At 45.2% G+C, this 26,017-nt stretch overlaps 1 protein-coding gene and 1 non-coding gene across 3 annotated transcripts; one reads left to right on the top strand and one right to left on the bottom strand.

The window, feature by feature from the left end:
- The first annotated feature begins 35 nt into the window (after positions 1-35).
- PHF24 (PHD finger protein 24) lies at positions 36-22,606 on the top strand. Of its 2 annotated transcripts, none has more exons than XM_069576278.1 (8): positions 36-246; positions 12,966-13,347; positions 13,992-14,177; positions 16,900-16,978; positions 17,276-17,481; positions 17,829-17,989; positions 18,307-18,402; positions 18,719-22,602. In XM_069576278.1, the coding sequence occupies exons 2-8, from the start codon at positions 12,970-12,972 to the stop codon at positions 18,813-18,815; spliced, it is 1,203 nt and encodes a 400-aa protein (XP_069432379.1). In that variant the 5' UTR covers positions 36-246; positions 12,966-12,969; the 3' UTR covers positions 18,816-22,602. The 2 variants fall into 2 exon arrangements, with proteins under 2 accessions (XP_069432379.1, XP_069432380.1); XM_069576279.1 differs by having other exon boundaries at positions 62-246; positions 13,992-14,129; positions 18,719-22,606.
- A 2,648-nt stretch (positions 22,607-25,254) lies between these two features.
- LOC138434803 (U6 spliceosomal RNA) lies at positions 25,255-25,361 on the bottom strand. Its single transcript, XR_011254883.1, has one exon. It is a non-coding gene; the product is annotated as a U6 spliceosomal RNA (small nuclear RNA).
- Positions 25,362-26,017: the final 656 nt, after the last annotated feature.

Below are 26,017 nucleotides of genomic sequence, written 5' to 3'. Positions count from 1 at the left end.
CGCGCGCCCCTCAGCCCGAGGAGGTCGTCTCGCGCGGGCGCACGCGCCGCAGCCGCGCGAGGAGGGGAGGGTGGGTGTGCTCGGTGCGCGCGCGCCGCCGCCGCCTCAGCCTGCTGTTCCGCCCGCGCCGCCTGCTCCGGGCGCTCGGTCCCAGCACGCCGGCTTCCGAGCGGCCATGGGCGACGCGGGGCCCGCGGTGTAGAGTCCGCCAGCCCCGGACCCGTGTCCCGCACCCAGAAGGTCTCGGTAAGCGGGGGCGGGGGCGGCGGGGACCCGGCAGGCACCGTGAGGGGCGGGTCTGCAGGCAGCGAACAACCCTCCGCGGACTCAGAGGTGTTGTGTGGGAGCCGTCCCCGAGGGGTCCCTGTGTAAGTGGATGAACCCCGAGTTTTCCTGCCTCTACCTTTGGACGAGCCCTGGAGGCGGTGTGCGGAACCGCCCCCATGGAAGACCCCTGCGCTAGTGGAGGCTCCCAGGGCTCTCTCTGCGTTTGCTACAAGGGGAGGCCCAATGTGGAGGACACCATCCCCAGAGAGACCGTGCTCTGAGTACCTACGGGAGGGCAAAGGCGGTCTCTAGTATTGTCTCGGTGGAAGACCATTTGGGAACGGAGGGGAGCCGTAGGAGCCTGCACCTGGTACGGACCCCACAGAGGAACCCAGCATACAAGAGGACCCGAGGCAGTACCCTAGAACTGCCTGGAAAGAGCCGCTGACTGGGAGGAGAGGATCCTGGCGTGGAATCCAGGCCAGGAGTAACTTCCCATATGCTCAGAGGTCTTTGGCCTTGACCTCCGTCAGGGCTCAACGTGCCCTAACTTGTGTCCCTCCTTCACGGTCGAGAGTCAGGGCTCCTGTGGGACTGCGTCTTTGCCCATTCGTCCCCCACCCGATTAGAATTCGTGTTCTCTGTGGTAGTCCAATTGGCTCCAAGTTGGAGGCAAGAACTTCTGTAAGAGCACAGGGTGAAGAGAGGAGAGAGGACCAACGATGCCTCTGAAGCAGAGAAAGGAGATTTGAGGCCCTGGACTTGGCCCTCAAGATTTAAAAAGCAGTAAAATCAGGTAGAACAAGTGACTCAGCCAGGTCCTATAAAGACGATCCTTTGACAGAAGAAAAAAGGATATGTAAGATTATTGAGCACCCACGTGCCAAGTACTATACCAGGGAAGCTTAACATCTGATATAATTCTTACAACAGCATTATGAAATTATCCCCTTTTAAACATTTGGCACTTTAGACTCAAGAAAGGTTTAGCGATTTGCCCAAGGTCACAAAACATGGGATCTTGAAATCTGTTTTTCTAAGTTTATTTGGGAAAAAGTATCAAGGAGAGGCAGAAGCAAGAATATTTATTTGTTAATAAGTTGCATTAAGATACCAAGCATAGGACTTTGCAGTGGTATAAACACTCAGTAAATGTGATGATTAATTAAGTGGATGAAGACAGTTTAATTGGGGATGAGACTACTGCAGGAATTGATTTCCACTGAATCCCCAGATTTCAGGGTGTGGCTCCTTCACTGACAGCCCCACTGTAATGATGCCTCTGGGTGGCTCTGTACTTAATTGGGTTTGGGAGAGGCCTCTGGGTATGGTCTTTAATGGAATTTGCTCAGGGGGACTAGTGGAACATTTCAGAGGATGGAGTATTCTGAGACTACCCTCCCAGCTTGCAAAATCCTTGAGGAAGAGGACAGAGAGTGTGATTACTGTTAGAAAGCATGACCCACAGTGTCTTTGTGGCCATCTGACTACATGCACTAGCAGACATTGGTCCACAGATACCACTCAGGACACCTGACCAGTAGTGCCTCTGTGTGATGAGGGGGAGGCAGAAAGGCTTAACGCCAAGGAAGGCATACTGGGAGTCCATCGTCTGAGGAATGCAAAGGGTCTGTGCTGGACATAGTGATTCACCCTCATCTCACCGCCTGGGCTGTGGTAGCTTTCATTCCACCTGAATCCTAAGGGTGTGAATTTGAGACCAAGGATAGACTGTGGTTTCTTGTCCAAAAATGGAGTGGTGAGGGCGCTAAGCAATAGAATTCACTGCTGAGCCATTCTGGAAGAGTTTTCCTATCCCTCTTCCTTTCTACTTCCACATAGCCAAACCTAGTGACATTCTCCTTTAATAGAAGAGAGTTCCCTGGGCTCCTGGGGTTACATAATGAGAAGAGAGATCAGGCTTGTGAGACAACAGAATAACTTGGGTGTGGCATCTCATGCACTGCTCAGTGAAGTAAACTGACAAAGGCTGATATTGGTTAAGCACCTCCCCATTAGAGAGTTGTTTATAATCCCCTTTCAGTTCAAACCCCTCTCATCAGTTTAACACACCAGAAAATCAGAACAAGCCTGCGAATATGGTCTTTGCTCTGATTCAGAGATTTATCACTGGAGTTTTATTCCTAAACTTGTATCACACCTACTCATGACCCTGGAAAAACTGTTAGATGGCTCCAGGTGCTAGATATCACTTCTTTAATGTCCAGCAATGGGTAAACATTAAGATTATAAAATTCTAAGAATATCTCTCCTCTAATTGCAATATGAGTCTGCAGATCAAATCGTTCCACAATGGGTATGAAGGATGTCACCAGGTGGCCTTAATCTTCTTTAAAAAAAAAAAAAAAAAGCTCTAAAGAGAAATAAAAGAGGAGAACATGGCTGACACAATTTCACTTAAGTGCACACAAATGAGTCTGGACTTTTCAGTCTTTAATCTTCCTCATCTTCTCTGACCACATTCCTATGGTTTTCTTCCTCTACATTTGCCATCTCTAGACAATGCTTCCTTTTTCTCAAACATATGAATAGTAGGACCTTTCCCAGCCCATTTCTCATACTCCTTGTATTTTTTCCAGTACACCTGTTCTGAAGTGGATCATATTTATGCAAATATTTCTTTTTAGCTACAGAATCTATTATCTTCTAGTTCTACATGCTTTTTTCCAGCAGTGCTCTTGGTTTCTGCTGTCTTCATTTCCCAAATTGCTTTATTCATTTCTAATGGGAATATTATTATCCACTCCAACCCCTCAATCTTAATGACCACATTCTGACAGAAATGCTTACCAGCTTTGGACCAAGAAACCATTATAAAATCTCCTTTCATTCTTCCTCCTCTTCCAGCAATCCCCTCAGAGACCCATATACATTTACTAAGTGCTACCAACTGCCAAGCACTATGCTAGATAAATATGAGAGTTTCTAGCCCTTGAGGAGTTCAAATAGGATCAGTCTGCATTTCTCTAATCATTTAATATAACAAGAAGAGAGAGAGAGAGAAGTACAGCTTTACAGAGTATCTATAGGAATTATCATATAGTATGTCTTTTCCCAGGCATCACTGAAACACAACTGCTGTTCTGTGCCTCCTCTGGCAACCACATCCTCAGTCCCCATGCCATTGCCCTGCCAGAATATTTTTTTGCCCATATGCTTTGAGTGAACTGGCCACACTCTTGGCTCTCTCTATGATAATGACGACAGTACCTTAGAGTTGGATAACTTATAAAGCCCTGTTATATACATGATCTTTATTTGGTTTTGAGAAGTATTTCATCTTACTGGGGTCTTCTTACTAAAACAGTGTGCTGGATAGCTGGATGGCTTTCTCTCCATTTTTTTTTTGTTGTTGTTGTTGTTTTGTTTCATTTCGTTTTGTTTTTTGAGCTCCTTATAAGACTTACAGGTCTCCCAGAGGGAAAGCCCCAGAGATTCACTACAGTCACTATGTATCAGCTCTTAGGCCATGAAGAGGAGTTTCCTCTTGGGCCAAAGTCCAAGCAGTGTACTTACTGGTCAACCCTGGGATTTATCAGGGCTATCCTACTACCTGGCTTCAGAAAACCCAATTCTCTGGTTTGGGTTTCCCTGAGATCCAAATACATATTCCCTTCAAACAGTTTCAGCATACTACCTCAAACCAGTTCTTTTGGCTAATTCTTATGTGAAGGCAGGTTGCTTTGCCTATTTCCCTCCAGCACCTGGCTGGCTTCATACCATCTAACCCATGATGGAGTCCCCGTATAGCTCCATGCCTTGGCGTGTGCTTTTTTTTTTGTTTTGTTTTTTGATTTGTCTTTTTGGCATGTGCTTTTATCTCTTCCTGGAATGCTGTTTTTTTTCTTTTCCACTGGGGTAACTCCCACTCATATTTCAAAATTTAGCTCAAGCAACACTTTTTTTTTTTTAATCCTAAACTTATGCCCCCTACACGCACACATACTCACACTGCTTTCTCACAGGCTGAGTAAGGTTCCATTTATTCATTTTACCAATAGCTACTAAGCACCTAATTTGTTCCTGACACATAGTAGGCTGTACTCAGCAAATATATGTAGAATCAACAAATAAGTAAGTCGTGATAATTAAGGTGTAATGAGTACATTAAATGGGGCTGAATCTGTGCTTCAGGGCCCTAGAGCAGAGAACAGGGAGTGTCTCCATCTTGCTGAAAAGCTCTGCTTGCTAAGTGCAATCACACCAGCTAATCACTGATGGTGTGCTATTCCTTAACTGTAACTCTGCTTCTGTGGGAAGCCAGCACTGTAGTTTTTCATGAAGACTCATCCCAGGCTCCCAGAGGCTAAAGAGCCTCCCATAATTTTGTCTTCATGTGTATTAAAGCTTTTGGACTTTCAGAAAATATTAAACAACAGCACCTCCCTCATGTCTCATTCTCTTGAACTGAGGCCTAGAAGACATTTTTACTCAGTCTTCAGCCCTTCTGCTCCTTGGAAACCCCAGAAGAGCCCTGTGCAGTTGGGGGTGACTGTTTCTTCCTGGGCTGACAGAAGCCAGTGCTGTTGCACTGGGTAAATATTTAGAAGAGAATGGAAAAAGACAGGGAGATACTAGTTAGACCCCTTCAGGATCTGTAGACATGAAAACTAAAAGTAGTCTGTAGACTGCTACTGCCCCGCAACAGAATGGCCGACTAGAAATAAACTCCACGAGCACTATGGTGAGGTGCTGGATTCCTAAAGCAGCACCCAGCCACTGGAGATCAGCCAGGCTATTTCAGGCTTGAATTTCCTCAAAGACCAGCAGAGGGTAAGAGGACTCTGATTGCTTGTGTTTAAAGTCTCAAGGTTGATGATGTGCACAGTGAGCTTAAAGAGTCTATGCTGTGCATTCTGCATTTTGGAGACCCTGGTTCTACTGGTTTCCATATCCTTATGGCTAGTCACCTTCTGTGTTCGGTGTGTGGCTTTCCCTGAGGCTCTCAGACAACTTTTTAGGCACATGCTACCTGGAGCCAGTTGTCAACAACCTTGAAATTTTTCACCCTTATTTGCAGATGCTATTCATGCTAAATTTCTCCATCCCAAGCCGAGGAGGGAGGAGATATGTTTTTAAGTTTACTGCACATGACCTCAGAGCAACTGCCACCCTCTAGGCCGGTCACAGTGCCCGGGGATACAGCATAAATGCAGTTGACTTTGGTAATACTAGTCTCTCTCTCTCTTTTTTAAATCACTGTGGTTATGGAAACTGGCCAAATTCTAAAATTCTGTAGCTGTCTCCTGTGGTCAGAGATCACCCACAACTACTGTATGATCACTTGTTCTCACCCTGGCTAGCCCTGAGTCAGCAGTCACGGTCCCCTCTGAGAGAGCAGAGTAGATGTGATGAGATGAGCAGGTGACCGTATAGCTTCTAGAACTGAACTTTGAAGATTTGGCCTGATCAGTCTCTATGGCCAACATTGAGGATGTGAAAGGATAGTGATACCATGATCTCAAACTTTTTCTGTTGCCTAGTTAACATGCTCTGTGGAAGGCAGTGAGAGCCACTTAGATTTTTCTCCCTCTCAATCTCAGTGAAAAACTGAGATTCCTTTTAATATCTGCTAAAGCCACTCTTGGAGAAGGCAATGGCACCCCACTCCAGTACTCTTGCCTGGAAAATCCCATGGACAGAGGATCCTGGTGGGCTGCAGTCCATGGGGTTGCTAAGAGTCGGACATGACTGAGCGACTTCACTTTCACTTTTCACTTTCATGCATTGGAGAAGGAAATGGCAACCCACTCCAGTGTTCTTGCCTGGAGAATCCCAGGGACGGGGAGCCTGGTGGGCTGCCATCTATGGGGTCGCACAGAGTCAGACACGACTGAAGCGACTTAGCAGTAAAGCCACTCTGGTTGTTTTCCCTTGTCCCCCAACTCAGAGGGGAGTTTACCTTGTTCCTGCCTAGGAAAGTCCTCATAACCTCCAAACAATCACTTTTAGTTACTTTTGAGCCTTTTTCAAATAGCTGCCATTCCCATACAAGAACCATATGAAGACAAGTAAATGTACTTGACATTTAGCATGCCTAGTGAAGAGACTCCTGCCTGTGGAGAGGGCTATTTCCCAGGCTCCTCAGAGCTACAAATCTTCATAGAGAACTTTGGAAGAGGTTCCCTCACCATCTTCCCTTTTATTTCTCCACCAGCTCTTGCTATGGAGCAACCCCTCCTCCCCTTACTCCTACCACTTTGCCCTTATAAATAATCCCACTGTGTTGTAAGCATGTGCTCTGCAGAGAATGGGTGTGCTTTGCACGCACACATTTAAGGCTGCCCATGTATGTATTACTGCCTGACAAATGCATGTAAAGACTTTTCTTCCCTGAAGAAAGGTTCTGGTTGTCATCTATTTTAGTCTTCTCCAGATCATAGACTAACACACCCCTGTTCTACCTTCTTGTCCCTCTTACTCCCACCACCTGCTCCTGCTCCCATGAGGTTTTATCCCAAGCCTTCTCTAAGTACACATCCTCTGACAGTCACATCATTCTTGGGACAATATCTTTTTATCCCTCCTTCATCCTTGTTAGGAGGCAGAAAACCCCAGTTTCACCATCAGCAAAAGGAGTAATCATTAGATATAATTTATGGTATTTGTGCAACTTGATTTCCTTTTAACTCTTCTTCCTAGGACTCCTTCCAGCACCGGAGAGGCCAGGTTTTTCTCACCAGGCATTTGTTTTTACCCATCACTAATCACCGCCACTTGTTTCTCTAGAAATTAGGACTGATTCTGTTAATTTCACAAACACCCCAGGTGCACATCATGGATATTTCAGAATACTTGCTTTTAATCAAGGTGTCTTTTGTGTATAGTTTCGATCCTTCTCCATTAAGCATTAAGGGTTTCAGCCTCACTCTTGAAGTCTAATTCTGTTGCATCCTCACAATTGACTCTCAAAATTAAAGCCATGTCAAGGCAAAATGACTTGGGCTCTTGTTTGGATTTTTAATACTTCTTTTTAATGCCTCTGCCCTACATTTTCTGCCCTTGTGGGCATAAGGTGGCCTAGAAAACTGAAAGGAATAGCAGTCCTTGAAGATCCTGTGGTCAGGACTAGAAAGTGTTTATTTATTTTTATGTCTGTCTGTCTGTTTTGATGGTGGATGTCATCTTCAGTCTCCATTGAAATTCCTTTAAGGACAGACTTAAAAATCCACTGCAGAGACATCATTAACAGTTGAGTAGCTTAATAGTGATTCTTAACATCCTTACAGAAAATAAAGGTTGTGCAGGACTGCAATGTGTTGGGATATGCTCATTAGTTTGCCAATACACTATTAATGAGTTGGGTCACTTACAGACTATAACCCTCCTAAGTGGCTGGACTTTGTTCAGAGTTCTTATTATCTAAAAAAGCCACTAAGAATCAAATGCACACCACTGATTTTTCCTCCAATGAATCATTCTTGAAAACATGAATTTGATATGGCTATTCCAGTTCTCCAAATAAGTTTTTATCAACCTTTTTTTTTTAACTTGTGCCTTCTTGCTGATAAACACTAATGTCTTATGACTGCTTTTGGAATCTTCTACTACAACTTCTGGGAGGGGTTTACCCCCAGCCGTTTAGAGAAATAGCACCTTTTATATCTTCCCAGGAACCAGGAGAATACTGTCAAGCTCTGCTGTTTTGTAGTCTGTGTTACATACCCCCCAAAAAAGGTGATGGCTTTTAATATTTGTTTTCCAAATATAAATATATTACAATTGATATGGTTTTTCAATCCACTATTTCTTCCCTTTTCCTAGAGTTCTGATATATACCTCTATATGCCCAGCCAATGAGAGTCATTGCTCTGAAACTGTTTGTATTGGATTAAACCAGTTTTTTTCCTCTTTATTTTTATATCATGAATATATCACAGGTTATCTAATAATTCTCCCACTAAGGTAATTTTCACCTTTTTATGGCTGTAAAAATAAATGCTCTGATAAATATTCTTTTACATATGCCCACAGGTCAGAGGATCAAACTCTTGTTATACAGTATGGTTTTCTTCAGTCAAAAGTATATTAGTATCTGGAGAAGGAAATGACAACCCACTCCAGTATTGCCTGAAAAGTCCCATGAACAGAGGAGCCTGGCAGGCTGCAGTCCATGGGATGGCAAAGAGACAGAACTGAGCACGCATGCATGAATCTAGAATTATTTCAAAGGTTTTTTTTTTTTTTAACTATGTTAGTACCGTCCAGATTTTCTAGACCTTCCAGCCACACAGACTCTAAAGACAGGCTTGAGAATTCAATTCTTACATCATTCCAGTCAAGGGAAAAGCATACCTTGTACCCCACAATGTTGTCCTTGTCTTTCAGAGGTGAAAAGTGAAAGTCGCTCAGTCATGTCAGACTCTTTGCAACTCCATAGACTATACAGTCCATGGAATTCTCCAGGCCAGAATACTGGAGAAAGTAGCCTTTCCTTTCTCCAGGGATCTTCCCAACCCAGGTAACCATCTTTAAATCAAAAAACAAGAGCGTAGTTCTCTAATTAAAAATGTATAATTATTCTATGGCTGTTTTCCAGATTGCAGGTCCAGACCTGTTATGAAATTATCAAATCATTTTAAAGAGTCACTATCAAGATTGCCCTTTGAACTAGAATAGAGAGGACAGAAAATACCTGGGAGCATGACATGTAGTAAAATTAGGATTCTTTACAAAACTTTGGGTTCAGTTATAGGTCTATGAACATGTGTTTATAACTTTGTGTATACAGGGTTACATCATAAACTATATATCTTACTGTGGGCCACAGTCAAAAATGTGAAAAACATACCATGGAAGGCCTCTGAGGAAAACACTGCGGCCTTGGAAATAGTAATTGATCATGAGGAAGGTTCTCAGTGAAGGGCTCAGTGTTAGTTTTGCATTCTCCTTGCCTGTTCCTCTCATTGTAAGTTGGGGACCTGCTTTTCCACCTAACTGTAGAGCACAGTAGTGTGCACAAGGCATGTGAGCAGTGTCTTTGGACTACAGACCAAGCCACTCAGGAGCCCCCTGGGGGCTTCCCTGGTGGTCCACTGGTTAAGACTCCTCACTTCCAATGCAGGGGGCATGGGTTCGATGCCTGGTTGGGGAACTAAGATCCCATATGCTATGCTACACAGCCAAAAAAAAAAAAGACGGATTCCCTGGGTCCACAGCCTCAGCAAAGCTCTAACATACACACTCTCCTCCACCCATAGCCGTACCCAAGCTGTGTAGCCTCATATGCTCAAGAGCTCACATGGACTTTTAAAAGAATGTAGAAAAGAACATGAGCATTCTAAATGCTTAAGACTGCATATTCCGAACATACGCATTAACAGATAAAGAGCTGAAGCCCATAGTGGTAGAATAACATGTCCTAGGTCACAGCAGGTTCAGAGCTAAAACAAGGCACCAAGTTGCCTCTGTGACTTTTTAAATTATAAAATGTTCAAGGTAGGAAAATTAGAAAAAACAGATTAACAAAAATGTGAAAAACATGCATCCTTTCTTAACAAAGATTAGATAACATGAGCATTTTTGTAACTTGCCTTTTTCATTAATGTTCATATATTTTTAACATCTCTCCACATTACTTTTGCCTCAATGACTTTCATATTGTTCAGTCTTCCATTGTAACATAATTTAACCATTCTGCTGTGGTCTAATATTTGTTTACAACTGAGGGAAAAAATTAGTTTTTAATCACTTTAAACAGTTTCCTGACTTTGATCAATAAATCTTGCCTCAATAAATCTGTTGCTACCATCCTGTAAATGACACTTATTCACAACAAATGCTCTTTAATCATATTTTAATTTTAAAAACAAATTTTATAAAAGGGGAAATGGAATCTTTCCTTTCTTATCAGTAAATTTATAAATTTTAAAAAATGAGCTGAGTTCCTTTAATAACAAGTGATAGCAGGGCAAGCAGCTAGGCAGAGTAGGAATTTGCACTATTGTGGCACATAAAATAGTTGTTTCTAGAAAGAAGACATAGCTGTCATCAGATTTTATGTGTATTAAGACGTCTCTGAAAAATGAAAGACTTATCCACAATTAATTAACTGGAAAATGTTATTAAATGCCTTTTCTCTTTCAGATACTTGGCTAGTCAGTAAAGGTAGATACTACACAGGATGAAAACAAGCTAATAGAGGAAACTGACATTGATTAAATAATCATCCTATTGAATATGTAATGACAAAGATAAGTGTTCTCAAGCAGAAGAGCACAGTGCTGTCAGCACTCCTACGTGGATTGGGGAGTTGACAGTGACTTCCAGTAGTTGAACTGAGCTCTGATAGATGAAGCACTAGCCAGGAGGAAGGAATCATCAAAGGTCCAAAATGGAGAGAGCATGGCAAAAAAAAGACTAAAGGAAGACCAGTGTGGTTAGAACAGAATAAAAAAGGAAGACCAGACTGAGGAGGGCCTTACAGACCATGGTAAAGATACTGATTTTGGCATCTTTCATGATGGTCCAATGGCTAAGACTCCAGTTCAGTCCCCAGTCAAGGAATTAGATCTCACATGCCACAGCTAAGAGTTCGCATGCCACAGCTAAAGATCCCATGTGCTGCAACTAAAGATAGAAGATCCTGAGGGCTACAACTAAGACCTAGTGCTGCCAAATAAATATTTTGGTAAAGAAAGAAACTGATTTGGGGCACTTTATCCTGAAAGCTTTAGAAAGCCATTGAAAAGTTTTAAGCTGCAGATAGCATAACACCTGAATGTCCCAGAGATATCTTTCATTCCACATGTATAAATTCCAGCTTCATCATCCCTCTTTCTTATTTCCCAATTTCCATAAATGGCACTACCCTTCTTGTTAGTTTTAAATTTAAATTTAAAACTTCCATCTCAATAAGTCAGGTGGGAAAATCCTAAATAAAATACTGTATGACTTCACTTGTGTGTGGAATTTAAAAACACTGAACTCGTAGAAACAGAGAGAAGAATGATGGTTTCCAGAGGCTGAGGGGTGAGGGAAATGGGGGATATTGGTCAAAGGGTACAACATTCACTTATAAGATGAAAAGATTCTGGGAATCTAAGGTACAGTGTGTGACCATAGTTAACAATTCTATATTGTGTACTTGAAAGATGCTGAGTGTAGACTTTAACATTCTCATCGTAAGAACAACAAAATGGTAATTATGTGAGATAAAGAATATACTAACCTTATTGTGGTACACACTTCACAATATGATTATCAAGCCATCACATTGTACAGTTTAAACTTAAGCAGCGTTATATGTCAATAGCATCTCAATAAAGCTGGGAAATAAATATAACTTGCCCTCTGGCCCTTTCCATTGATCTAATCAAGTTATCAATTATTCCTAAATTTCTGTTTCCATAGTATCGAATCAACTCAGTTAGAATCATTCCTGCTGCTACCATTTCAGTTTAAACCCTCTGCCTCTTGCCTAGACTATTATAGTAGCCTTCTAATCGGCCTGAATCTCTCCTCCTTCCTTCTGTCACCTTTTTCCCCACGCTGAGGATAACTTCCTACCCATCTTTCAAGGTCCACTCTGACTCCCAGTTGTATGGTCTCACCTTCCTTTAGGCATTTCCAGAACTCTGTCTTATTTTTCTTTGAGTTCTGGTATTAAGTATCTTGAGTGGTGAGACCCTGTTCCCCCACCTTCTATTTCCAATGATAAGCTGTCAGTGTCTTGCACAAATTACTGTTCAATAGGCCTGATTATGATGGATTGAGAGCAAGTGGACTCTTTGTTCCACTTAGAACAGACGTTCCCCAACTGAATTCCACTAAGACACTTCAGGCTAGGAAATAGCAGACCACTCTGCAGTGTGCCATGTTGTGCCCTCACTTTCCAATGCCCTGGTACTACAGAGGAAGAGCAAGAATAATGTACCTTTTAACCTGTAAAGAATATAGACCTTTGTTCAACAGTTCAGAGAATCAAAGCAGAAAAGGTGGGCATGATACTAGTGAAGGCTTACAAGTGTAAGAAGCACTGTAAAGCTTGTAATGGGCTGGTTGTCTGTGTTTGACAAACAGACTCATAACCAGGCATAGCTACTAATTAAAAAGGGCAAAGGAAGTGTTTGAGACCTTGACCACATGTATGAGGTGGCAGAGTTTCCTGAATGAGGCATTCAGTCCTCCAAAAATAGGAGTTCAAAAAGTAGGCATTTGATGTGGACTGTTGTGTATAGCACTTGTCAGAGGAGCATTCCTTCAGTCCCAAGTCTGAAAGGTGTAGCTGCAGTCTTGCTTTATGCCTTAGATCATCTTTGGCAGACTTGGGTTCTTTGGTTTCCAGCTATCTCAAAGTAGCAGAGGCCTGGGGCCCCTAGACCTAATTGGCTTTGGGACAGGAAGGGAGACAGAGATACCATCTCACATTTGTAGAATGCTTTCTAGTCTACATAAGCCCCTTTTCTAGTGTTAGTCTCATATCTCTGTAAAGTGTGCTGAGTAGATCACCCTCATTTTACCAACAGGAAAACCGAAGTCACAGGGCCAGTCAGAAATAGAACCAAGGTCTTCTGACTCCTTAACAAGTGCTCTTGTCCACCCCACCATGCTACTGAGTTCTAGAAAAGGGAAAAGCTGTTTAACAGCATTTGCCACTTAGATGAATGGTTGAAATGCATTGGCCTAACATGACAAGCCATCAGCTGAGTCTGGGCCCCTCTGCTTTCTATCCACAGAGCCATGGGGGTATTGATGTCCAAGCGGCAGACGGTAGAACAGGTGCAGAAGGTGAGCCTGGCTGTGTCTGCCTTCAAGGATGGGCTGCGGGACAGGCCTTCCATCCGACGCACAGGTGAGCTTCCAGGGTCTCGCCGTGGCACAGTAGAGGGCTCTGTCCAAGAGGTCCAGGAGGAGAAAGAAGCAGAGGCAAGTGCCCCAGCACTCCAAGAAGAGAGCAGTGTCAACCGTGCCTCCTGGGAGAGACTCCGGGATGGGCGAGGAGTGGAGCCTGAGGAGTTTGACAGGACCAGTCGTTTTACACCCCCTGCCTTCATCCGCCCCACCCGGAAGCTGGATGACGACAAGCCTCCAGATATCCGCCTGGAGCCCAGAGAGCCTGTGAGTGTCCATAAATGGCAGAATCCTCCAGTTTTAGACCTTCTGAGGATCAGAAAGCAGGACAGGGAGGCCTGGGTATGGTTAAAGTAAGACTCAAAACCAGAAAGATGGAGCTGAGTCAGAGTAATCTTTGAATTTCTTTCCCAAGAATAAAAATGTTATATCCTGGATAGACTTAGTGATAAAACTTGAGGACACAGGTGATAAGGAATGATACCATGGGGGGCGGTGGTCTTTTGCCAGCCCTCGCACCTAAGAGATAATATTGCTCTCTATAGGAGGCATTTGGAAATTTGGGTGGGGTAGGGAGAAGGTCACCAAACTAGAAGTTGCTCTTGTATTTGGTGCCAAGAAACACAAGGATGCTGATGGTCCTGCAATGCCTGGGACAGTCTTTCACAAGAGATTATTCTTTCCAAAAATGCTAATAGCATCCCTGCTCAGAAACATAGTCACAGAGGCCTGGGCAGCTGGAAAAACCTGCTGGTTCTTATCTTCCAGGGAGAAAGCTCTATTGCCTTAACAGTGGCTTCAGTTTGAGTTGCTCCTCTAGGCTACTCCAGGGACACTCAGCCCCATTCAGGTAGCTCTGTGCTTGGTGGCCTAGGATCTTGCTGCTGTTCACTGCTGCCATCTTTCCCCAGGTTGTTAATGATGAGATGTGTGATGTCTGTGAAGTCTGGACGGCCGAGAGTCTCTTCCCGTGCAGGGTCTGCACCAGGGTTTTCCATGATGGCTGCCTACGCCGCATGGGCTACATCCAGGGAGACAGTGCCGCAGAGGTGACTGAAACGGCCCACACGGAAACAGGCTGGAGCTGCCACTACTGTGTGAGCCTTGGCTGCAGGGACGGTGGGCTCCTGCACTTCTAAGGACTGGGCACTTTCCCTGGAGGCCCAGTCTTACAACTCTGGTTTCTGGGCAGTGACCTGAAGAGTGTTCCAATAATGCATACCAGGGCTAGGACAGGCTTTCCCTAGCTCAGTACTGTTGACACTTGGTGCACAATAATTCTTTGTTGTGGGGGCTGTGTGCATTGTAGGATGTTTAGCAGCACCCCTAGCCTCTACACACTAGATACCAGTAACCCCCACCTGCAGCGACAACAACCAAAAATGTCTCCAGATATTACCAAATGTGTCCTGGGGGAACAGGACATTCCAGCTGAGAACCACTGAGCTGGAGAACAGAATGCATAGGATGAGACCTAGTTATTCAAAATTGATTCTGCTTGGAGCAGTGGTGGTTTAGTTGCTAAGTCGTGTCCAACTTTTCCAGACACATGGACTGTAGCCTGCTAGGCTCCTTTGTCCATGGAATTCTCCAGGCAAGCATACTGGATATGGATTGCCATTTCCTTCTCCAGGAGATCTTCCCGACCCAGGAATCAAACCCAGGTCTCCTGCATTGCAGGCAGATTCTTTACTGACCGAGCTATGAGGGAAGTCTTGCTTGGAACAGTACTTAATCTAATAGTTGATAGTTGTCATTCATTGTATTCATCTGGAAAACCAACCTGAAATCCTAACTGGCTTGCTTTCAGTAAGGATAGATTTTACCTCAGGAAAAGTTCTTAGTCCTGAGATCCTTATTTGGCCTTCTACGTAACTCTTTGGAGCCTTTCTCTTCATCTCTGAAATAATCATTTTGTGAATTAAATAACAAAGATCTGTTGATTCAGAACTTTGCAAATTATACATAAATGTCCTCTAACCTTTGAGAAAATAAAAATACAGATTCATGTCTATTTCTCAGTAAATCTGAGTAGAGTTCAAGTCTTGCTTTATGGATCTGTTGCCCTGCAGATCTTCATTATTCACTGATTTCAGAGTAAGGATTATAAGCTGATCCCCTCTTCTTCCTACCACCGAGGAGAAAGTAAAGATGTTCTACTTCCTAACAAATAACACATTCTCCATGGCTTGTCCATAAAGTGAAGTATAGAACAGTTACTTCTAGTCACATAAATATCTTCTCCCCAGCTGCAATATGACACAGCAGAGCCTCCTCTACAGGCAGTGTCTCCTAGTCACCACTCCTCCAAATGCTTTTTCACTTACAGCAACTCTGTTTGGCAGTGCATCTCCTGTGATTCCCCAGCCACCTGTAATTTGGCTTGTGTATCCATCATTCTGCTGAACTGGCTCTTCTAAGGTCACCAGTGACTTAACTGTCAAGTTCAGTGACCTTTTCTCAGGAATCTTTTACTTGACCTCTCTGATGTATTTAGCACCTCTTATTGCTCCATTTTTTTTCTTTTAGGGTATGAATATTTTTGTGAGAATCTTTATACAAAATATGGATATCAGAGAAAATAGAAAATAAGTAAAATGCCATCTGACTTGTATAACCACTGTTAACATTACCTGTACATTGTACAACTCTCTTTTCTTGGCTTCCAGTATCCTCTACTGATTCTCTTCCCAACTTCCTTCTCTGACCATTCTTCCTAAGTGCCCTTAGTTTCTTGTCCCAGACCTAAATGCTGGTGTCTCTCAGGGTTCTTTTCCCACTATATTCTCTCTCTCTGGATCTTCATCTACTTCGGTGGCTACTCCACCACCTAAATACTAATAATTCCCAAATCTGTGGGTCCAGACCTAAATTTCCTGTCTCTTAGACTTCTATCCATCTAATGTCTCACAGGTACTTCACACTCAACATGCCCAAAAATGAATTCACCTTTTTCCCCACACCCATTATTCCCTCCGTTCCTTGCCTCTGTAAATAGTAACACCACCACCACCCCCTAGTTACCAACCCCTACTCATTTCTCTCCCTCACCCCTCACATCCAGCGGGTCAGCAAGTCCTATGAACTCTACCTCCCAGCCTCTCTTTACTGGTATTTTAGAGAGGAAATGATCTACTGTAAAGAATCTTTGGTAGTTTAAAAACTGTAAGACTATAAATTAATGCTAACGAAATAACATATCAGTGCTCTTTTGGAATTAAAACTTCCATGGCACCACTAAAAAGAAAAATTCATTTGGTTTTAGGAAATTTTTCATGATGGCATCTCTTTCAAAACCATTCTGGAGTGAAAGTGATACAACTTTAGGATCAAACAGTTTTACCAAATATGGACACTAGAGTTAGAATTAAACTTTTTAAACTAAAATACTGTTTGAACACAGTCTAACACAGAGGCCAGATACGTAAAATAGATAAAGATGGAGTTACTCTGGTTGATGGAGCTGAGGATTCACAACCCTACCCACTTTCCCCCTTTTCGCTTGCATCAGCTTCCTGAGGCACCACCAAGGAGCCCCTAAGCTATCTTGGAGAATAATCCAAAAGCCACTACTTTAGTAAAAGGGACTGGAGGGTGGAACCAGGATAACTGGGTTCTGGGGATGATCCCGGTCAGAGCTGGACAGCTCTGAGCAAGTCCTTTCCCCTTTCTGGGGCCTCAGTGTCCTTGATTGTGAATGGGATGCTGGGATTAGATGATCCCATAATTGCCTTCCATCTGAAATACTGTTTCACCCTTCTTGATCCTTGGCCTTTCTTTCTGGCCTATATGGCCATTGATTTAGCTCTTCTTTTTCAGGACAATCTCAACTTGCTGCTAACTGAGGAGGAAATGTACAGCCTCACAGAGACCTTTCAGCAGTGTAAAGTTATCCCTGGTAAGGCTGGGTGGTACTGCCAGTGGAGAGGGCCAGGCAGGTTTCTCCCTCATACTTTCTAGGATGAACCATGAAAGGAATAATCTGGAATTTGGAGGGCAAGGGTGTTAAATGGAGCCCTGTTTGCAAGCTGTTGGCCCACCCCTGGTCACAGCCTGTGTTATCCTGGCTATGGAGACAAAGACTGGACAAAAGCTGTGGGCGTAGGGGCTCTGGAGGGTGCACTTGAGGTGAGTCAAGGTACTCCAGATGCTGAGAGAAGGGTGGGTATGGCTAGCATGCAGTGCCTCCCCACAGACTGCTCCCTGACGCTGGAGGACTTCCTGCGCTACCGCCACCAAACAGCAAAGAGAGGGAACAGTGACAGGGCTCTCAGTGAGGAACAAGAGGAGCAGGCAGCCCGCCAGTTTGCAGCCCTGGACCCTGAACACCGAGGACACGTCGAGTGGCCTGATTTTTTGTCCCACGAGTCCCTCCTGCTTCTACAGCAGTTGCGTCCCCAGGTAAGGGCCAGCTGGGATGAATGTCTGTGGGATATTGGGTGACAGAGCCCTGGGAAACATGCCAGGCAGGTTGGGGGAACACTGGGTACTCTCTGAGCAGGAACCAGTACCAGGAAAGGGCTCAGGTTCCAGCCAGTGACAGGTGATCCAGTGCCTGGGCTGGGGAAACTGCCCAAGGAAGACTGATTTGCGCTGGACCTCACTGCAAATGTTGGTGCTACCAGAAAGGCTCCAGGCAGCTTCAAAGGGAGGTTGCAGAGATGATAATGGAGGTAGGATTCTCTATGGCTTGACAGTTTACAAAATATTTTCATCTCCAAGGTCTTAATTTGTCTCTTCTTTCACAGAACTCTCTGTTAAGGCTTCTAACAGTCAAGGAGCGGGAGCGAGCCCGAGCCACCTTCCTGGCCCGGGGCAGCGGGAGCACTATCAGCGAGGCCGAATGCCACCGTGCCCAGCACTCTTGGTTCTGCAAACACCCCACTGAGGCTCCTTCCTGCAGTGTCAGGTCCACTCCCTACCAATCTCTGCCCCAACTCACCTACCCTCCTCCTTTGTCTCTTGGTGGGAAAGTTACCTGCCTCGCTGTTTCTTCTGCCCTTTCATCCAATAGCCAGGAGAGGATCCTTCTGTGAATTAGATAGTGGCCAGTGACTCCTACTGGCCAAGGCATAGATCAGCCTTGACTCCAGACTCTCTCACCCATGTCAGAAAAGCCTGGATGTGCATATCCATGGGTTCACCAGAGCTTTGGATTCACCAGAATATGGGAGGGGCAGACCTTTCACAGTCCCACTTCTAACCACATGTCTTTGTACCCAACAGTGTCAGCCATGTGGGTCCCATAGCAGACAGCAGCCCAGCCAGCAGCAGCAGCAAGAGTCAGGACAAAGCCCCACTGCCCACAGAGCCTGAGTCCAGGTGAGTGACACCTCCTTACCTGGCTGTCTACACCCTGACCCCCACACACACAAGTAAGATTGGGCATTACCCACCATCACCCCAAAACAACAAATGCCCACCCCAGAAACCAGACTTCAAGAGTACACATTTGACCCCAGATCCATAGGGCTAGAGGGCTGTCAGCCTGGAAGCACAGTCTGCCAGCACCACGTCAGGCACAAGCCAGGACTTCCCTGAGTTTTGCCCAGCTCAAGCCTTGCTGCTGGGATCAGATCTCCTGAGCCTCCAGACTCAGCAGCCAGCCTCACAAATCTGTTCTTTACTTCTCCTCCAGATTTGTGGATTGGCCTACCTTCCTGCAGGAGAGTGTCATCTACATCTTGGCTGCTCGTCCCAACAGTTCGGCCATTCACCTGAAACCCCCAGGATAGCATGGAGCAGAAAAGCTCAGTTTGGGGACAGTGGCATTCTCTCCCTCCTTTCATTTCTCCCCTTCCCCACTAACCTCTGGTACTGAGACTTCTGGGGGTGGAGCACCATCCACATCTCAGTTTATCACTAAGCTTTATGGCACTGAAGTCACCATTTCCCTCACAACAGAGGTGATAAATGCATTGCCACATGGAGAAGCCCTGGGAGCTGTGGCAGCATCTGCTGCAGGACCACCCCCTGCCCTCACACTACAGACTGGACCTGCCACTGCACACGTATATGTGTGCACACACAAACACACACACCTAGCTATACATGCCATCAGAGACCTGAGACTTCTTTTTTTTTTTAAGAAAGACCAAAGTTCTTTTGTGAAGCCCCTGGTATAGATTGGCGGGGGGCGGGGGGGGGTGTCTCTCTATTGGCCAGTTTTCATTTACAGTAGATCAGTCTCTGGCCAAGTGATTCCTAATAAGGGGGCATATCAGACTTACATACTCTGCTAGAGATGCTGACAGACTCCCTCTTCCCACACTGAAAATCCCTTCTGTGATGAACCACTGTTCTAGTAGGTGTGTGCTATGTCCCTCAGATTTGTTGGGGTGGGGAAAATGGTTGAAGACCACCACTGCACTTATTATTTATTTATTATTTATTTAAATTCCAATTCCTGGTGACAGAGAAGGCAGCTAGTCTGTGGAGTGCCAATTAGAAAAAGGGGAGTCAGCCCCTCCCAGGGACCCAGAAATCTAGGACCCTCTCATCCAGGTCATTTAAGTCCAAAAGTCTTTATTTAGCAGACCAGTCCAAACCCAAGGTGAGCCATCCTGACCTCTGTTTTTTAGGTGGGTGCTCATGGCCCAGAGCCCAAGGGCCAAATGGAACAGGTATGATGGCAGTAGTCACAGCCTTCTGGGTTACATGCTTCACCCAAGTCAGCTACCACAGAGACCCAAAGCCTGAGCTCCAGTGAGGGCAGGCCTGGATGAAAGAGGAGAGAAGGCTCATTTTTTCCCATTCTTTAGCTTAACTGCAGACATAGAAAAGTATGCCGTGGTATGGCATACAGAGCCCTAAACAGGGGCTCCTTTCAAACCACGTGACAATGAGCATAAGAGGCTGGAGCCAAGAAGAGGATTTGAGGATCTCAGCTCTCTTGAACAGAGAAAGTCTCAGCAGAGCCTCACAGAAGGAGGAGGTGTTCCCTTCTCCCTGTTACTAAGATATTGCCTGAGTTGCTTCTTTTCCCCATTGCTCACTACATGTTCTTCCCCACAAGCTTAGGGCCTGGACCTGGCAAGGGAGGACTTTGGAGGCAAAAAGATGCTGCCACAAGGCCACCAGTCTGGCCTCTCAGCCGCAACTGTTCTTCCTAAGTTCTTATCAAGCTCTCCAGTCAGCATATGCTATGGATAAGCATAGGCCCTGAAGTTCAAGCTTCTGTTTCCAACCTCATGACTTAGGTTTAGCAAGGTCTGACTTGGTACCAGGAGTTATTCGAGAGGGGCTTGGCTCAGTCACAAATAAACTAACACATCCCCATTCCTTTAGGCACTTCTACAGAAGACAGCATACAACTCAGTGTTGCTCAGGGGATAGGGGAGAGCTGTAACTTGGGGCATGGCAAGAGCACTATATGGTCTCCTCCTATAGAGACAGCATGACCTGAAAGTTAAGTAAGAAGCTTCTGGGGTTGGATTCTTTAGAACGGAAAAGCAGCAGACAGAAGATGAACTGGGTTCATGTGTATGGCTCCATTCTTTGTAAATACTCCATAGCCACTCCCAAAACTAACCAGTAGGAGGGGCCATTATTTAGTCCAGCCAAAAAAAGAGAAAGCACATGACTCTTGGGCCCAAGGACTGCATCTGAAGCAGCCCGGCCTGGGGTTCTGCACTAAGATTAAACCACATTAAGCACAAGGGCTCTTGCTTACTCTCCTGGCAAATCACCTTTTATGTCAATGGCCTTGGGCTGCTTGATCTCAGGACAAGGCATTTTGAGTAAAAGCAAACTCTAGGCTTTGAGAGCTGAACAGCTTTTTTCTTCTGCCTCATCATCAGTCACAAGGATTGGAAGTCCATCTTCTTGTTCCCTGATCCTTCATAGACCAGGGTGATGCCTACCTCTCTGGAGCAGCAGCTTCTAGCTTTCTGTGGGTGAGTGGTAAAGACTGGAAGCCACTAGAGCAGGCCAACTGTATCTCAGGGCCTGGCAAAACAGGCCCCAGGGTTCTTCTACAGTAGGATCTGACCCATTTGGGACTACCCCTCCCTATTTTGGGACAGCAAGCTTCCTTGGTGGGGACATGCTGCAAAGGGCCCAGGGCAGACACTGCCCTCATGAAAGGATGGAGTGCCAAGTCACAGGAGTCCTAGGAAGCAGAAAAGGACGGAAAAGCAAGCAGTCTCTTCTCCATAGGCGTTTAACTTTTTACCAAAGGAAAGAGGAGAGGTTCCATTGCTCCCTCAGTTAAGAGTTATAGAAGCTCTGTCCCAACCCGCCTTTCTGAGGTCTCCCCTTGCAGTGTCCTAATCCACTGGGTCTCTCTCCAGGATGTATGGAGACATTCAAACTTTTATACACCTCAGTTCAGTTCAGTCACTCAGTCATGTCTGACTCTTTGTGACCCCATGAACCGCAGCACGCCAGGCCTCCCTGTCCATCACCAACTCCTGGAGTTCCACCCAAACCCAAACCTAGTGAAGCTCATTTCCTTTCCTTTTCAAGCCCTTTCATCATTGTGACTGTCTGAAATTCTGCCAAGTACAGAAATTAGTGTTTGACTGTAATAGGAGTATGAGAAAATGTTTCCATCTTAGCTACCCAAAATTGCAGAGATCAGTTCTTTTCCCAGTCACCCCCAACTGCACCACCACCCCCAGTCAAGGGAGGCTGAGGTTACACAGATGCTCCTCTGAAGACTACTTGCCCTCAGTCTGTTTTTAACCCACAGTCCTCTTCTCCATGCTCAGATATAAAGGCAGGGACGTCTGGATGATGTCGTGGAACTTTGGGACTGAGTCAGCTGAGGCAATAGCTGTGGCCACGTAGCCTCCTCAGATTTGTCCTATGGCTCCTCTCATGAGATCAGCCTTTCCCAGTAGATGGAGGCTCTACACTTTTGAGCAACAGGCCCCTTTGATCCCAGGGATGGAGCAGTTTCCTCACTCACAGATACTGATCCATTTCAAGAGCTCTTCTTAGAGGATAGCCATGGCTGAAGCCATGAGCACGTTGCCTCTTTTTGTCCTCAGCCTAAGTAACTGTGACTGCAGACCAGACACTGGCCTTTCTGGCCCTAGTGCTCCCTATGGGATGGCCTTGTTAGAGTGACCAAATATGGGGGTCCCCCATTCCTATCAACAATATGGGAAGCAGAGAATCAAACCACCTGGGAAGAGAGCACCTCCCTGAGTGTTGGGTTCAGGATTGTGCCTAGGCTGCTGAGCCTCAACCTCAACCATTGCAGGTCTCACGGCTTAAGTAAAAGTAGTGCCAAGAAGCCTAAAGGCAAGAGAGAAGCTCAAAAGAAGCTGTCTGGTAGGGCCCCAGGCCAGCCATGAATACCACAAAGCCAAGAGGAACCTCAAGGCAGGACTGGTAGCAGGCTCTGGTGATCCTGCAGGTCCCATCAAACCAGCAGAGTAAAGACAGATACATACTTGGCATTTTAAAGGCAAAACACTACTGATGCCAGAATTTCAGGACATCCCGGCAGCACCTGTAACTAAACCCCTTTTTACCCCTCTGTTTACAGTGAAATAAAATAGTTGCTTTCTCCATACCACTGGGTTTCAGCTTGCCCAGAATCTCTCTCTGGGCCCTTAGCTTACAGCCCAGACCACAGAGGCCTCCTTGAGTGGGGGGTATTAATGTGTCATGCCTATTCTCGATGGTTCACCCTGGAGTGGGGTAGGACTAGGCATTTTCCCTGCTGTTGCTTTCTTGCTGCCACTGCTTTAGGCAACCTTGAAAGGAAAGAAAATGAACAGGTTACAGAATCTCCAATAGACCCCACTAGCACTAAGGAAAAACTTTCTTTCCTCTGGGCCACATGCCCCAATGACTCAGATGAGAGAGGATGTCAGGTCTGCTCACGTCAGTGACTAAGAAGCCCAATAACATTCCAGTTTGTGTAGCATGGGTTGGGATGACCACAGATAAGAACATCAAGGTATAAGTAGCAAGGCCTTTCCATATCCATGGTGAAAAAAGGCCATCAAGCGTAGCCTCCTGTGAGAGATGGCCTCTGATTTGTCTTGTGGCCAAACACAAACTTGTGAGAGTGGCTCTGAGAGCGCTCACGTAGTAATGGAGGATCCAATGCTGTTCTTCAGAAGGTAACTTGACAGTAAGCTAAGGGGAACATCCCCAAGCCCTGTCTTCCCATCACTATAGCTGCATGCTCCTCCGCATGGCTCAGCCTTCACTCCAGAAGGAGCCTAATATTCCCAGAGGCTGGGCACAATGGAAATCATAATAAAAAGATTGTGATGTTATTTTGGCTTCTGTTTTCTGTTCTTCAGGGCACCTGCCGAGTTCCGGTTTGGTTTCCTATCATTGGCCAATTCCTGAATCTAAAACAGGAGCAGCTATAGCCTCCAGGAAGCCCACAGCTAGGTTGCCAGATGGAGGGGCGGGTGGGAGGAGGCAGGGGCTCCACCATGGACACAGAGGAGACGGGGGCACAGAAGAGAAAAGTCAGTTTTTGAAGAAATTGAGGAAGAGGTAAGCCCTCTGAGCCTCCTTGCTGTGTGTGGCCCCCAAACACACACCACGGGCCAATATTAGACATTCCCTTCCCAGTTTCTGCTGAACTACAAAGTGTGGACTACTAGTTGGCTGTTTTCTCCTGGTCTGGGCTCTCCTTGGTCTGAGAGTTTCCTCGCCATCTTTGCCAATTGTTTTAATGTGATATGATAGGTTGGATAAACTAAGATCTGGAAAAGCTTTCAAAGGACTATGGAATCCCCAATTCATCCCTTTTGCCTGGGAAGAACAGAGCCAGTCCCTGTAGACATGAAAGCATCTCTAGACTTTGGATCAGAGGCAGATATTCTACTCTGAAACCATAGGAGCCCCAAAAACAAATACAGCTAACTCTCTAGGAACCAGAGGCCGTTAAGTTGCATGGTCCAACTATATGCAGATTTTTTTTCAATAAATAGGTGACAACAGTACCACACAATCCTCAGTTGAATCTGCAGATGTGGAACCAAGGATATGGAGGCCCAATTATAAAGTTACAAGAGGATTTTTGTGGCAGGGGCATCAGCTCCCCTAATTCCCACATTGTTCAAGAATCAACTGTAATTGCTAATATTTTAGCACTTACTATGCACTGGGCAGTTCTAAGTACTTTGCATAAGCTAATCTTCAAAACAATCCTATGTGATTTGTATTACAGATGAAAAAGTGAAAGTGAGGTTCCATAGTCACAAAGCTAGGAAATAGGGGAGTCAGGCAGTCTGATTTCAGTGCCCATGCTCTTAATTGATTGTGCTCCCTGTCAAAGTACACCTCAAAGAAAGTTGCTGTCTGGTCCAGCACCTTCTGTTTCCACCCCCAGGGAAGAGGCATACATAGGTAGCCAGTTACATACAGATGTAGCCCACATCAGAGGATTTCTTACCACCTGCACAACTCACCCTCTTCACTCACAGACTCCCACACCACTCCCTGGAATTTTCCCACAGAAGTCCATCAGGCTCAGACACAATAACATCCTACACATCCTTTCTCTTGTTTCCAGGCTCAGTGAAGTCAAGCACTGGGACAGAGAAAAAAGGCATGAAAGCTGGACCTCTGAGCCCTCATGACAAGAAAGGTTTCCCCACTCTCATTCAGATAATCTTGACGAACTTCAGACCCTCCCAGCTCTGTTCCTCATACCAACTGCCACTTGTTCCCAGGGTTGGCTGGAGCTTTGGTTCCACAAAAACTTCCACCCACTCTGACTTTCCCTAGAGATAAATAGAAGTGCACTTGAGCCAGAGTAGAGCAGTGATTGCTAAATTTGCTAAATATGGAGTAATTAGTGTTCTCTCTCCCACCCCACTCATAGGGTTGTTTAGTCTGGCCTTGCTAAACTTCAGTTTCCTCATCTGGAAAACACTTCATTTTGTCTGCCTCCTAGGCTGATAGTTGAGTGAAGACAGGATAAAATTGGTAATCGAAAAGAGCTTGGTACACTGTAAGACACTGAGTGAACAGCAAGAACTTCTGGCCCCTGAAGGCTGCGTGTGTATCATTCCATGCACCAACCGCCTCCCAGGCATAGCTGGGGATACTTCCATTGGCCTCTGTCCACAGTGCTGAAGTCACAGCCAAGACCATTAGGGATTTTCAGTCCCTCTTTTTTAAAAAAATATATATACTCATGTATTCATATACACAGTCACTTTACATTATTACATTTTAATACTCATCAAAGACAAAAATATAGAATGCTCCATGAATTTGCATGTCATCCTTGTGCAGAAGCCATGCTAATCATCTCTGTAATGTTCCAATTTTAGCATATGTGCTGCTAAAGTGAGCACTTAAATCCCTCCTTGTCCCATCTAAGGAAGCATCATATACAGAGACTACCAAACCCAAAGACTGCCCTAAAACTCAGAAGGTATTGCCAAAATGTTTTTTTATTTCATTACTTTCAAGTATCTTTATTTGTTTTTTAATAAACAATAACATTCCTTTAAAATTATAATAGGTTCAAAACAGGCAGGATGTGATTTAGCAGGTCAGGGAGAGCAGAGGATGCAGTCTTCACTTGATGAAGATGTAACCTGAGGCTACATGGAATGAAAGGGTCAGAGGAGGGACGTGGGCTGGCTAGTATGCTGACTGGCACCCCTGGAAAAAGCTAATCTGAGCCAGGCATCATGAACTGAACCACAGCCAGGGGAACATGGTCTTAGTAGCTGGAACTGAACAAGGCAGAGGAGGAACCCATGAAGGCCTGAGAGGTGTTCACCCTATCGAGAAGCAGATTTGAGGGATGCAGATGGCTGATGTCTGGTAAATGGGACCAGTGAGGTTGATGAACAGAGCTAAGATCAAAGGTGAAGGAGGGGCAGATTTCTGCTCAATAGGACCAAAAGACAACTGAATACCAGGGAAGGTAGCAAAGCTGTACATGCATATGACAGAAATATGACATTGAGGGTGAAATGCCTTCCCAGGTCTCCAGTTCTCT

The sequence above is a fragment of the Ovis canadensis genome, chromosome 2, assembly GCF_042477335.2.
Source record: "Ovis canadensis isolate MfBH-ARS-UI-01 breed Bighorn chromosome 2, ARS-UI_OviCan_v2, whole genome shotgun sequence".
Lineage (NCBI taxonomy): Eukaryota > Metazoa > Chordata > Mammalia > Artiodactyla > Bovidae > Ovis > Ovis canadensis.
Note: the sequence above shows the minus strand (reverse complement) of the source record. Positions and strands in the feature narration are given on the sequence as shown.